General features: G+C 42.3%; 1 protein-coding gene across 3 annotated transcripts in view; it reads right to left on the bottom strand.

Moving 5' to 3' along the window:
* Window positions 1–13,804, bottom strand: part of Ank3 (ankyrin 3) — a gene marked incomplete at its 5' end in the record, with an annotated part of 136,964 nt that overhangs the window by 73,034 nt on the left and 50,126 nt on the right. For all 3 annotated transcript variants that reach the window (XM_017802098.1, XM_029553902.1, XM_029553903.1), the window contains 2 exon segments: window positions 1,568–1,792; window positions 7,845–7,951. In XM_017802098.1, coding sequence (XP_017657587.1) covers window positions 1,568–1,792; window positions 7,845–7,951 — 332 coding nt within the window.

Below are 13,804 nucleotides of genomic sequence, written 5' to 3'. Positions count from 1 at the left end.
TAAATTTCAGTTTTTGAGAACAAGATACAATCTTTGCAGGTTATTGTGTCCGATACTGTCTGTGTAAATACTGGGGGAGTGTGGTTTTGTGTACACCGAGCACTGCTGCACAGAAGGTATGAACAAGGTCTCTGACCAAGGGGAAAGCCAAGCAGAACTTTTCATGACAGGTTTTTCATGCAGACTGCCAAGGCAAACACAACAGTCAGACGAGCAAACAACAAAACGGGACACATTTCAACTTAAACAAGACAAAAGAATACAGTTCAGCAACTTAGAACATCCTGTCTGCTACCAATTAAGTTTCTTAAAATAGCTTGTATTCCTAACACTTTGAAATCATTTTACTTATTAGTAATTATTTTTCTTCTCAAACCCATAAAGATTACAAAGTACCATAAGTACTTTTCCAAAAGTCTACACACGCACGCATCCTAACACTTTGAAATCATTTTACTTATTAGTAATTATTTTTCTTCTCAAAACCCATAAAGATTACAAAGTACCATAAGTACTTTTCCAAAAGTCTACACGCGCGCACACACACACACACACACACACGTACACACTGTTGATAGCAAACGTTGATTCAAAGCCTGCAAATACCTTCTCTTATTCTGGTTAAAATGAGACCGTCTGTCTCAATAAATATCATATAGAGAAGAAACAGTTCAACTTAAAGAAAGGTTCACAAAAGCACAAAGTCATGGAAGCGGAATGCTTGCAGTGGGCTCTGCATGCCTGGAAAGCACAAGGTCAGCAGCGGTGCGACATTAAGTCAAGCCACTATGGTGTTTTCTTTCAGTGACACACATTGACTGAAAGCATAAGTAAAAACCAAAACTAAAAAAAAAAAAAGAAAAAAAAAGAAAGAAACTTAAGAATAAGACCATGGATGTGACATGGGAAAAAAAAAAATGTAGACATTCTGAATCTTGTCTGTAAAGGTCCTACCCAATAAATTTTGTCCCTTGAGGCCCAAGCTGCAGGACTCGGCTAACCAAGCTCTCACCCTCATTTACAGGGGGAGGATTGGTGGGAAGGTGCAGTTTACTGAATAACATCCATGCAGCAGAAAGAGAAAGAACGGGAGATTGTGAACACACTGTCCGTCACGACAGGGCCTGCCTGATGTGCCCAAGTGCCACCTCACAGGACATAGCAAATTCACTTTTCCTTCTTATAAAATACCATACCCCAGTAGATTGTATCTCTAAAAATTATCTCTAGAAAGACATGTCCCCAAAAGTAACCATTTATTTGGTGAGATGATACAATTCCAGCATCTGTAATGTTTCCTAAGAAAGGTGCCTTGACTTCCAGGGGAGCGCACGGGGGTCCACGCGCTTGGGGGGCAGACAACATGCTTCCTGGTTAGTAAGCGCCTTGACCAGCAAAGTGAGTTAAGGAACTGTCAGTGTATTACACAGCTTGGTGACCTTTGACACTGCATCCAAGGGTCCCCAGTGAGGTCCACTAAGCCGGTTTCACGGTTAACTCCTTGAGTTAATGAGGACAAAGGAAAACCAAACATATGGTAAGAGGGCCAAAAGTAAGCAAAACTTACCCTAAGAATTGTGCCCCTGCAGGACCCATTTCTACTAGCCTACTGGCTAATCCCTCTCCTTCCACCATAGGGGGTGGGTTGGCCAGTTTATGTCTCTTTACCAAGCGGCAGGTGATGCGGGTGGGGGCCGTACACTTGCGTGGGGGGATGATGATTCGCATCCCATGGTGGCGGCTTCCTCTCATGGAACCCCCTCTGGCATCCACCATGAAGCTAACCAGAAACCTGTGGCAGGGGGAAGATCAGAAGCAATCAAACAGAGAAGTAGGCCTTGCCCAGAGTTTGAAGTTAAAGGACTAGAAAAGGCAATACCACCATCTCTTTAAAAGATCAATTGGAAAGTTAATACTGTGGAGTCACACCGGACATGCATTGAACTTGTAGGGTGGGCAAAAACTGAAAGACAACTTACTTTTGGTGGAACACAGCTCCCTCCTAGAAGGCAACCATGTTACCAGATATGCGCTGAGAAGCATTAGTGACTAAGTTGGAATTAAAATTAGCTATGAAAGGATGAAGGAACACAGATGCATTTACCCCTTCCCTCAAGTCTCCGGGTCTTGGTGGATGGGTTACGGCATGGTCAAGGGTTACTTTAACTCTTAACTGGTTCTTCCCTAAGCTCTCTATGGGACCTCATTCCTGTACACATAAGATGGAACTCCACAGTATAGTTTAAAACATACAACTCATGAAACAAAGGGATATTTAATCACACACACTAATTCTCACTAAGATGAAACTATATAAAAATAAAAGCAGATGACTAGATTTGCTAAGATGATTTTGATGGAAAGGGATTAAATCTTTTCAGTATAAACATGAGCTAAAAATATATTAAAATGACCTGTCTGAATACTTCATGCAGCAACAGAAGCAGAACTCAAGTCTTATTTTTTAAAGTGTCTATGTGTCTCTCATCAGCCTGTATGTCAAAGCATAAGGAAAATGTTTATCTGCATGGAGATCGGGCTGGGGGAGAAACGGATGGCGGCCTGTCTGGAAGCGCACTGGGCTCCAAGTCCTCGAATGAAGGAACATGGCTTCTCAGTCAGTGACAGACACTCTGATAAACACTAACCAAGGAGCATACGGGGACACAAACACGGCCTTGTGTATTAATTTTCACAACTGGAAATCTACCAAACGGCATCAAAGAGTGATCATTAGAAAGCGCCTTGATTTTCTACAGCATCATCTTATGATAAATATCCTATCCATCAAATTTTTTTTACTATATAATCATCTAAGCAGTGTGTTAACATGCTGCCAACAGGTCCGAAGCCCAGTGTGTCTGTGGACTTCTCGCAGTAAAACTGACCCGTCATCCCTCAGAGAGCCAAAAGCATGGGGGTCATTTTTCAGCTGAGTGGATTCCCAGAACCAGTGCTCATCAGTATGGTGGATTCACCTTTTGATCAGTTTTTGGATGCAACCATTTCACTCTATGAGTTTGTCATTTGTGCATACTCTAGCTACCTTGAGAGACTTTTGCCCCTAGGATAGTCAAGTTAAGAGGGGAAAATACTGTCTCAAAAAAGAAGACAGCAAAAAACACTCCTCCCTTTTTGAGTAAAACAAAAAGATATTTGTTTTCACAGACGGGTGTCCACATGAATTATTCCAATGCTAAATGACCCGCAGCTCACTTGAAACTGTTTCTGTGGTACTTATATTTTCTAACATTCATATCTACATATATTATGATTATATATAATCAACTGATTTCAGTCAATAACAAAGGAACTAGAACAACATTATAAAGCCTGTAACTCTGGTGTTTATTACCAACATCGTTGGTGTTTATTAGTGACCATCTGATCTTCCTCTGCAATTAGTAGTGAAAACTAATTGTCACCGGGTACAATAGTAGCAGAATGGATTAAGAACGATTCAAGACAAACTCTGGGTTTGAAAACTGGGTTGTACTAGTACAAACACACACTGGAGTGTTTCCGTGGATGGGGAATGTTACGGTGGCAACAGCTGAGCCTCAACGATACGGTCAGTGCTTCAGGTCAGGGCTGGTGTATTTACAGGGCCGAACACAGTTCCAGCACACAGCAAACACACAGCCAATGCCAGCTGAGTCAACCGATGAGTCAAACTTTGCTTCGTGTGCTCAGGAATGGAAAAGCTGAGACTTGGTACTAACACTAATGAACTGATGGGCAGATGGAGATACGGGATGGTTATAGCTGACTGACCCAAAGGCAGCGTTCGAAAATTATTAGAGCCAATACAGAAATGTACCAGCTTCAGAGACGATCGGAATCAAATGGACAAAGTATTAAGTCTAAGATGATTTTAATCACAAACAGGAAGAACTTCTCTCTCTGGACTCTGCATGGCACGCACTGCGTGGTGGGTGTTTATTGACGATCGTCTATTGTTCTAAATTTTCCCATTTTGTAGGACTAACAGACTCGAGAAAGGTGAGAATGGAGTTAAGCAGGGCATGGATTCTGCTGTTCAGTAACATCGTGAACTATAGTGATTTGTTTTCCAAATTCATTCCTTACATAATCTGTGCAAACATAAAAGAGCATGCAACACAATTTGCAGAAACAAAGAGAAACACATGAAAGTGATGCTTCCAAGAAGATTATCTTACTATTGCTCAAACTACATCATGAGTTCCACAGATGATCCTATAACAGCTACATCTCGTTGTAGGACTGAATTCATTCCTTACATAATCTGTGCAAACATAAAAGAGCATGCAACACAATGTGCAGAAACAAAGAGAAACACATGAAAGTGATGCTTCCAAGAAGATTATCTATTACTCAAACTACATCGTGAGTTCCACAGATGATCCTATAACAGCTACATCTCGTTATAGGACTGGAGGAGTCTAGTTTTGTAAACGGCAGAAGGACAGGTGTGGACACACGATGGTTACTGACACGATCAATGAAGAGAATGTCACGTAAATTAAATACACATAAAGGGTGGTTTCACATAAAAGACACGGTTATCACCTTGAGTCATACTGAGGAAGTGGAGAGGAACAGCTGCAAAATAATTTAGAAAGCAAATGGGAGAAATTAATGTAAGGTCATTAGAAGCAAGCAACAGAAAATGTCAATGACAAGCCAGGAAAAAAACCAGAAAACGATGCCATAGCACTTATGGGACAGCCTGGACAAACATTTGCCTTCAGAGCTACGGAACGTGGTCCCCAGACTTGGTATCATAAGTATGATATTTTCAAGAGATCACAGTCTATCTTTTTCCACACGACTGTCATGACTTTTGCTGTGTCAACATGCCTAATAGTCTTCAGGAGACATTGATGGGAAAGGGGAGATAATTTCCATATTCAAATCCTTCATCCTTTCCAATGGCTGCACATTTCTGATCGGACCGTCTTGTCCTAACTTCTCAGTTGCTCCCTGGAAGGCTTCCTTCCCATGTGGAAAGGGTTGACTCCATGTGACTACTCGCTAAGCTCGATGCCAAAAACTTAGTGGCCTGTCTGTCTTCTGAATGGCCCCAGTGTCTTCAGACTTTCCTTCTCAAATCTGGCCTTTTTAGCTTGTACATTTTGGTCCCGCACAGCACAAAGCAGACACGTATTTTAAATAATCACAAATTCATGTTAATATAATTCAGTCTCTATCTGAGTTACAGAAATGCAAAGACTGACTCAAATAGAACTATTCAATCTATAACTCATAAGCCATTTTTCATGTAAATTATCACCATTCAAATGACATCACATTGATGTCCTTCTCGGAATTGTGGGATTCCAAGGCAAAATTCTATATTATACCTTGTAGCACCTTTGAGTCTCAGAATTACCTATGAAAGGAGGCAGTGACTTGTCTCAGTGCCATGTGACGGTCTGACTACATGTCCATGGGACAACACTTAGCACAATGCCACAGACATGGAGAGAAACATGTTTGCTATTGCAATCCAGGTAGATGGAGCGGAAAACAACCACTTACTAATGCTGCAGGTCCTTTGCAAGCGTCACCTGCCACTATCTTCTTTAATTCCCAGTCTTCCCTTGTTCTTAATCATAGCCAGTTTATAGCCTGGATGTTGATTTCAAAGGCAAACATATCCTGAGATATGTATTATTATTATTATTTAAGGTGTGGACATGATATGTGTAGTGTATATGTATGTGTAGTATATATGTGTGTGTAGTGTATAGGTGTGTATAGTGTATATGTGTGTATGTGTGTGTAGTGTGTATATGTGAGTATGTAGTATATATGTGTATGTTTGTGTGTGTGTAGTGTATATGTGTATGTCTGTGTAGTGTATACGTGTATAGTGTATAGTGTTTATGTGTGTGTAGTATATATGTGTGGGTAGTATATGTGTGTGTATAGAGTATATGTGTTTATGTGTGTGTAGTGTATGCATGTGTGGGTTTGTGTGTGTCAATATGGGTGTCCCTGTGCCATATGTGGAGGTGAGAGGACAACCTTGGACATTGGTCTTCACCTTCTACCTGGTCTTAGGAGGGTCTGTTGCTGTTCAGTGTACACATGCCAGGCTTCCAGGGAATCCTGTGTCCCAGCCTCAAGAGCTTTATCCACTGAGCCATCACTCTAGCCTAGTATTTATTATTTTGACAATTATGTTTTTGTTTATATGGATATCAATTATCTCAAATGTGAATCACCTACTAAAGAGTCCAGTACCTAAAAGTGCACTGATTTATCAGATCAGTTATCACGAGTCACCTTTTAGCCTCTTGCCTTGAATTCCACTGGCCAGTGCATCAAGGATAAGGTTCTCTTTACTGTGGTTTTTATCAGCACTTCGGGGATAAATAGTATGGCCACAAAACTTAAAAATTTTATTTCTATTTTATGTGTATAAATGTTTTGCTTGCATGTGTAAGTGTACCACATGCATGCAGTGTCTGTGGAGGACAGGCTGTTGAATCCCCTGGAACTGGAGTTACAGATGGTTGTTAGCTGCCATGTGGGTACTGGGAACTGAACCCAGGTCCTCTGGAAGAGCAGCCAGTGCTTTTAACCACCGATCTCTCTTTCCAGCCCTTGGATGGTCACCTTTTAAAAGTGGATTTATCTTCTTTTAAGATTCATTTCTTTTTTCTCATCATTTAATACAACTTAATTGCAATTTTATTTCAGTAATGTAGAAGGTACCAGCTCCAACTGGAAGCTTTTAAGTTTTAGTTTCTTTTAAAAAAAATGTAATCATACAGAACAAATCATCTGTTAACTGGGCTGGCAATGAGAGGGAGAGGCGAACAGCAGAGTGTGTTCACGGAGAAACTAAACATCGGCTTGGAACTGCACTATGAACTGGAAGCACAGAGTCAGTCAGTGAAGTAGATCAACAGAAATAACACAGTTTTTGTGTGTGTGTGCCCACGTAGTCATGTATGTCCAAATGCACATGTATGTGTATAGTTGAGTATGCTCCTGACTATTTGTGCATTTGAGAGCCAGAGGTCAATGATGGGTGTTGTTCTCAGGACGTGTCTCTTTGCATTCTAAGGCAGAGTCTCTCTGGAGCTCACCCACTAGGCTGGGCTAGCTGGCCAGCAGGCCCTGGGAATTAGCACGCCTCTGCCTCCCCTGGGACCATGTTGTGTGCCACCACATTTAGCTTTCTTTACGTGGGTTCTGGATCAAGCTCAGGTCTGCAGGCTTATGTGGTGAGCACCTTACTGACTGAGCTATTTCTCCAATCCCACATTTAATTTTTTTTTTTAATTTTCTTTTGAGACAAGGTCTTGCTATATAGCCCTGACTGGCCTGGAACTCACTATGTGGGCCTGGAACTCACTATGTGGAGCAGGATGGCCTCAAACTCACAGAGATCCACCTGCCTCTGCCCTCTGACTGCTAGGTTCAAAGGGTGTGCATTACCACACCCAGCTCATATTTAGTATTTTTAAAAGGAAGAAAAATCCAGATACAAATATAAAAATAAAAGTTTCATTTGAGAAATAAAATTAAGAAAAAATGATTGTTAAAATATTTTTAATTGAAAAGGAAATTTAAAAATTTACAGAAGATCTGAATAGCCAGGAAATACTGCTGTGCCAATAATTAATATTTTTCTGACACTTGCTTTCAGCAATAAAAACATAGACTTGCCCCCAAAATACTTATTGAATGATTTAGAAATGCACATCACAGGTTCTTACTAACAAGAATATATTTTACAGTGAATACACTCACAGGTATGAAGACTTTCAACATGCATGAGTAACTCTAAATAATAAATGCACCATGTGTCCAACAGGGTAAAGAAAAATGGTACACAGGTCACTTACCCAGAGTGAACAGGGCTCGAGACAAGATTCACGTTGTCTAAGGTATCTGCTGCCCAACTGTAATGTCTGAGGGAATCTGAGTCAAACTCCCTCGTGAACGTTAGATGCTGCAAAATAAGATGGTATACAGTATCAGCACCCCACCCAAGACACCGTTGTCCTCTAAACATACAAACTACATCTGTGATTTTCTACAAGTCTGGACTGACTAATGCTCAAAATCATGAATTTTTAAATTCTGCTCTCAAAGTCTACATTAAAGCCTGAGTAAAAAATTAAGTGCACCGTTGAAGTGTCTCATGTTGACATTTTTAGAAAGCACCGGAGCATCTCTACACCAGTCCAAATCAATACTACAACAACTGTAAAATCTTTCCTCTGTTTTTGAAATAAGAATTCAATCCCGATGTCTCTGGTAACAAGTGAGACACTGTGGCTAGAGCAACAGTCCAGTTCTCCCACCAAGAAAACCTGACAAAAAGAGTATTTGGAAAGCAGCGGAGGGTGCTGAGTGCTGACAGAGCTGCACTCTTGAGATGGGAAGATCTTGAAGCCACAAGTTGACCTTCCATCATTTCTCACCTGGGAACACTGTCCTCAAGCTAGCTTGAAATGTAGACAGAGGGGCTGGAGAGATGGCTCAGCGGCTAAGAGCACTGCTCTTGCAGAAGACCTGGGTTTGATTCCCAGCACCCACATGATGGCCAGCAACCATCCGTAATTCCAGTACCAGGGGATCTGATGCCCTCTTCTGACCTCCAGGGGCATTGCATGACATGGGTGCACTTATACACATGCAGGCAATACACTCAGACACTAAAAATAATACTTTTTAAAAAAGAAATGCAGGGGCTGGAGAGATGGCTCAGAGCACTGACTACTCTTGCAGAGGACCTGGGTTCGATTCCCAGGCCCCACAAGGCGGCTAAAAACCGGCCTTAACTCCAGTTCCAGGGGACTCTGAAGCCCTCTTCTGACCTCCGCGGCATCGCACAACACAGGTACGCTCACATACATGCAGGCAACACACTCATACACATAAAATAAAAAATAATAAATTTTTTTTTAAAAAGAAATGCAGATAGAAGTTGGTATTTGTGCCTATCAAGTTCACCACCAAAGAACTGAAAACCCAGGTGAGCTCTGATGAAGATCTGGCTGGCCTCAAGCACACTACAGTTTTCTACTAAGAACACAGGCTGAATGCTGGGGCATGCAGAATGGAACCTGAAACCTGACCAAGAAAAATTCCCGCAGCATAAATGGGAGCTTTTCAATGGTTTCATAAGAAAATGAGCAAAAAGTTTAGAACTTAAGCCAGAATATAGACTTGAAGATCCTGCCAGGAGTTCATGTAAGGTGCAGGGGGGGTCAGGGCAAACCAGGTGTAGTCAAGGTTTTACCATGGCTCCAAACCCACTTCATTTAAGAAAAAATGGTCATCCAGGGCTAGAGAGATGACTCATTGGTAAAAGTATTTGCTATGCCAGCCTGCTGAACTGAGATCAGTCCCAGGACCGCATAAAAAGCCAGGTGCAGTGGTGTCCACAATCCAAGCACTCTGACAGAGTTGGGGTGGGACGAAGACAGGGGAATAACCCAGGCCAGCGAGGAGAAGGAAAAGCATCAGAGAGAGACCTCACCTTGCAAAGTGAAGGAGAGCTGACTCCTTCCTCAAAGTTGTCCTGACCTACACACACACACACACACACACACACACAGTGCGCACACAGACGCACGCACACACCAGATAGAATAAGATAAAAATAAAAAGTCGAGAAAATACAAGAAAGCAAAGATCAGCGTAATCAATGTAAATCAATCCCCTACAAACAAACATATTTATAGAAGGAAAAAAGATTGGGGCTGGAGAGATGGCTCAGTGGTTAAGAGCACTGACTGCTCTTGTAGAGGACCTGGGTAGCACCCTCATGATGGCTAACAACCTTTTGTAACTCCAGTTCCCAGAGGGATAAGGAATGAGGATGCCAGATGGCCACAGATGGCAGACTTCTGTCACACTATCAACAGCAAAACCAGTAAAGACCATGGAGCCGTTCCCTCAGTGTTCCAAGAGGAAATGATTTTCAGCTCGAAGTTCCCCAAGCAGGCAAACCAAGTTTGTAAACAAAAGATATTTTCAAATACATAAAACCTCAAAATTATATCAATCACATAGTCTCCAAGGAAATACTGTGAAATGTACTCAAACAAAATGAAGAGCTAGATTTTTTTTTTTTTTTTTTTTTTTTTTTTTTGGTCTTTTTGAAACAGGGTTTCCCTGTGGCCCCAGAGATTTTTTTTTTAATGTAAAGAAAGGCATAGAGCCCAACATGAGAGCACACAGGGCACTGTCATGATGATGAAGCCACGGAGGGGTGATCTGTGCAGGGGCCGCCTAGGCATTTGGAGGACACTCCAAGAGAGCCATGCTAGGCAGGTGAGACAAACGGTAGCAACAGGGGACAGACACACTCAGGGCAGATTGGCAAAATCTGGGGATGGATGACTGACAGACATATATTGAAAAAAGGGGAATTTAAAAAAACTCTAGAGAACTTTTTAAAGGGGTGAAATGGAAAAGCAAATTTAATAAGCACTACATTTATGGGTAACATTTACAGAGGTATAAAAATATAAATACTAGCCAGGTAGAGGGTGAAGGCCTGTAGTCCCAAGGCCAGTCTGGGCTACATGAAACTGTCTCAAAAAAAAAGAAACAACAAAAGAAAAACTAAGCTTAACTATATATATATACTGCATGCATATATAAACAGCAAATGCAGACCGAATCAAAAGAAATACAATTTTTTTGGAAATAGGCATGTGGGAAGTTTATACGGTGGAGGAAGAGAGATATAGAAAAACATTAAAGTTTCACCTTCCAGTTGGGGAAGCTAGTAAAATAATTTTCCAAATGGAGAAAAGCCAGTAAGAAATAACACAAGCATATCGTTTAGAGGCCGGCAATAGATGCTTACGTCGGCAGAAAAGGCCGATGAGCTGCAGTCCCTGGGAAGAAAATCAGGTTGCAGCTGGTTCCACTTTCCCCCAACAAGGGCTGTCACGTAGACAGCATGATGTTTGATTTAGTTCTACGACCCTGATAACAAAACCTAAATGTGGCTGGAGAGGTAGGTCAGTTGGTAGAGTACTTGCCTAGCGTGCACAAGGCCCTGGGTTTGATCCCTAGCACTGCATAAGCCAGGCATGGCTGTGCACACCTAGAACCCCAGCACTCCAGAGGTGGAGGCAGGAAGATCAGGAATTCAAAGTCAACTTTGGCTACATAGAGTGTGTGAGGCCAACGTGGGCTACATGAGACCCTGTCTCAGAAACAAAGCAGACACACCCAGGCGACAAGCAACGGCAAAAACCTAAACTTAGATGACTCCGGATGCCACACCTGCTCCAAAAACTCAGAACTTTTTAATTTTACATGTGTATGTGGAGGTGCTTGAGGGAGTGCTCATGTATGTATATATGTGTGCCTATGTGTGGAGGCCAGAGGACAACTTTGAATGTTACATACACCTCAGGAGTCCTTCACCTTGTTTGGTGTGACAAGGTCTCTCACTGGCCTGGGGCTCCCTGATTTGACTAGGATACTTGGCCACTAAGCCTTAAGGATCTTCCTTCATCTGCCACCTCAGCACTGGGATTACAGGCGTGCTCCTGTACCCAGTGTCTGTAAATGGGTTCTGGGGACTGAACTCTAGTCTTCATACATGGCAAGCACTTTATCAACTGAGCTATTGCCCTAGCCCCTGACTCGGATTTCAGAAACAAAATATCCAGGGCTGACAATTGCCATCAAACTTGACAACCTGCAAATTGTTCTCTGACTCACGAAGAGTGTGTACACACACACACACACACACACACACACACACACACACACACAATGTAATACAAATTTAAAAATCAGCATGAAACACTTAAAAATCTTTAAGGGGTTGGAGAGATGGCACAGTGGTTTAAAGTATTTACTGTTCTTACAGAGGGCCAGGTTTGGTTCCCAGCACCCAGATGGGGCAGCTCACAATCTGTAACTCCAGATCCAGGGAATCTGATGCCTTCTTCTGGCCTCTGCAGACACTTGCATGCATTTGGTACATATAAACTCATGCAACACACACACACACTTTTTAAAAAATCTGTAGAGCAATTATATATGTTACTAGGAAAACGCAAAAATGAATGGATTTCCCCATGTTCAACAAGACAACACATCTAGTGTGTGTGTGTGCATCCTGGTGGCAGCGTGTGTGTGTGTGTGTGTGTGTGTGCGTGTGTGGGTGTGTGTGTGTGTGTGCGTGTGTGGGTGTTTAAGGAGAGATGGCTCAGTGGTAAAGAATGCTGGCTGCTCTTGCAGAGGACCTGGGTTTGTGTTCTAGCACCTACATGCTTGCTCCAAGCTGTCACTCCAGTTACTGGGGATCTGGCACCCTCTTCTGGTTTCTATAGGCACTGCACACGTGTGGTGCACTTATATACATGCAAACACTCATATACATAAAAATAAATAAATCTTTTTTTTTTAATCTAGTAAGAGTCGGAACGACTAAGTGCTTAACCTCAGAAGGCAATAAACAACTTCAGAAAGTTCATAGATCCCCAGAGTTATACAAAGAGGTATCATTTTTCAGCCAGGCTTTTCTATTAGCTACTTAGAGTGACTTTTGGAGATACCAGCAGTGAACCTTCAGGGCACAGCAAAGTGCTGAACTCAAAGGGCACTGTCTGTAACACTTTTGGAAGTGAGGATTGTGGGAGGAAATTATAATTATCAAATTTATAGCCCTTATATTTTCCACAGGGAATTTTTTTGGAAGTCTGATAAATAATCAGTCTTTCTACTCTTTGTTAACTACCTTCAGAACTCTTAGGAAGGTACCAGCAACATTAATTATTAAAAGAATGAATTATATCATGCAAAAAAGTTTCACTACTGTGATGTACTATTTACCAGATGGGGCATTACGTCACAGGGATCCCATGACCCCTCCAGACCTGCCGGGGGTTTGGGGCCTTTTAGGTCCCCACGCAGATCCCCCTTCACTTCTTCATCTCTTGCAGCTCCCATCAGAGCCTGGGCCCTGGCAAAGCTGGGCAGATGCCCGACCTGACCACAACAGGGAGCTAGTGTTCTGGTGCATCTCCAGAAGGTAGCATTTAAATCTATTTTTAGGGGCTAGAGTAATTTCTCTCTGGAGTTAATTTTTATCTCTTCCATAGAGGCTGGTTCAGGTTTATGAGTAGCCCTAACGAAATTTGAGTAACTTAAATACAAGCCACACAAAATGTGCCTCCTACAGGGCAGGTCTTTAACAAAATAATGGCAACTTAACCTAGCCTGTGGTTTTATAGGTAGATGCAAAATTCATAGTTCCCTTTCCAACTGTCTCTTCAACAGGCTAGAGTTTAGTTAAAACTGAAATGTGAACTTTCAGTTATCTTCTTACTTTAGAAAATGGGTGGAGTTTAAGAAGTCTCACTGTGCTGGGCACCTTGGCACCAAGGCAGGTGTAGCTCCATTATGTACCTGAACCAATAACCAAAGGAAGACAGTCTGCAGAATGACTGTTACACCTGAAGATAGAGGTGGGGTGCAGCTCTGTTGGTGAGTGCTCACCTAGCACACATGGAGCCCTGAGTTGGATCCCCAGCACGTGAATGGGGCGTAGTGATGCATACCTGTAATCTCCACCCTCAGAATGTGGAGGCTAGGGGATCAGGAGTTCAAGGTCATCTGCTATGTAGTGAGTTCAAGGCCAGCCTAGGTTCCATGAGACCCTGACTCCTAGGTCTCTCATAGCATGGGGGGTGTCTCAGGATTAATGAAGAGGTTCAGCTTTGAAGCTCAGCTGTGGGCCCAGATTTGGAAGCCACCTGCTCACTTCTTCCTTCCTTCCTTCCTTCCTTCCTTCCTTCCTTCCTTCCTTCCTTCCTTCCTTCCT

The sequence above is a fragment of the Nannospalax galili genome, unplaced genomic scaffold (genome assembly GCF_000622305.1).
Source record: "Nannospalax galili isolate Female #2095 unplaced genomic scaffold, S.galili_v1.0 scaffold684, whole genome shotgun sequence".
Taxonomy (NCBI): domain Eukaryota; kingdom Metazoa; phylum Chordata; class Mammalia; order Rodentia; family Spalacidae; genus Nannospalax; species Nannospalax galili.
Note: the sequence above shows the minus strand (reverse complement) of the source record. Positions and strands in the feature narration are given on the sequence as shown.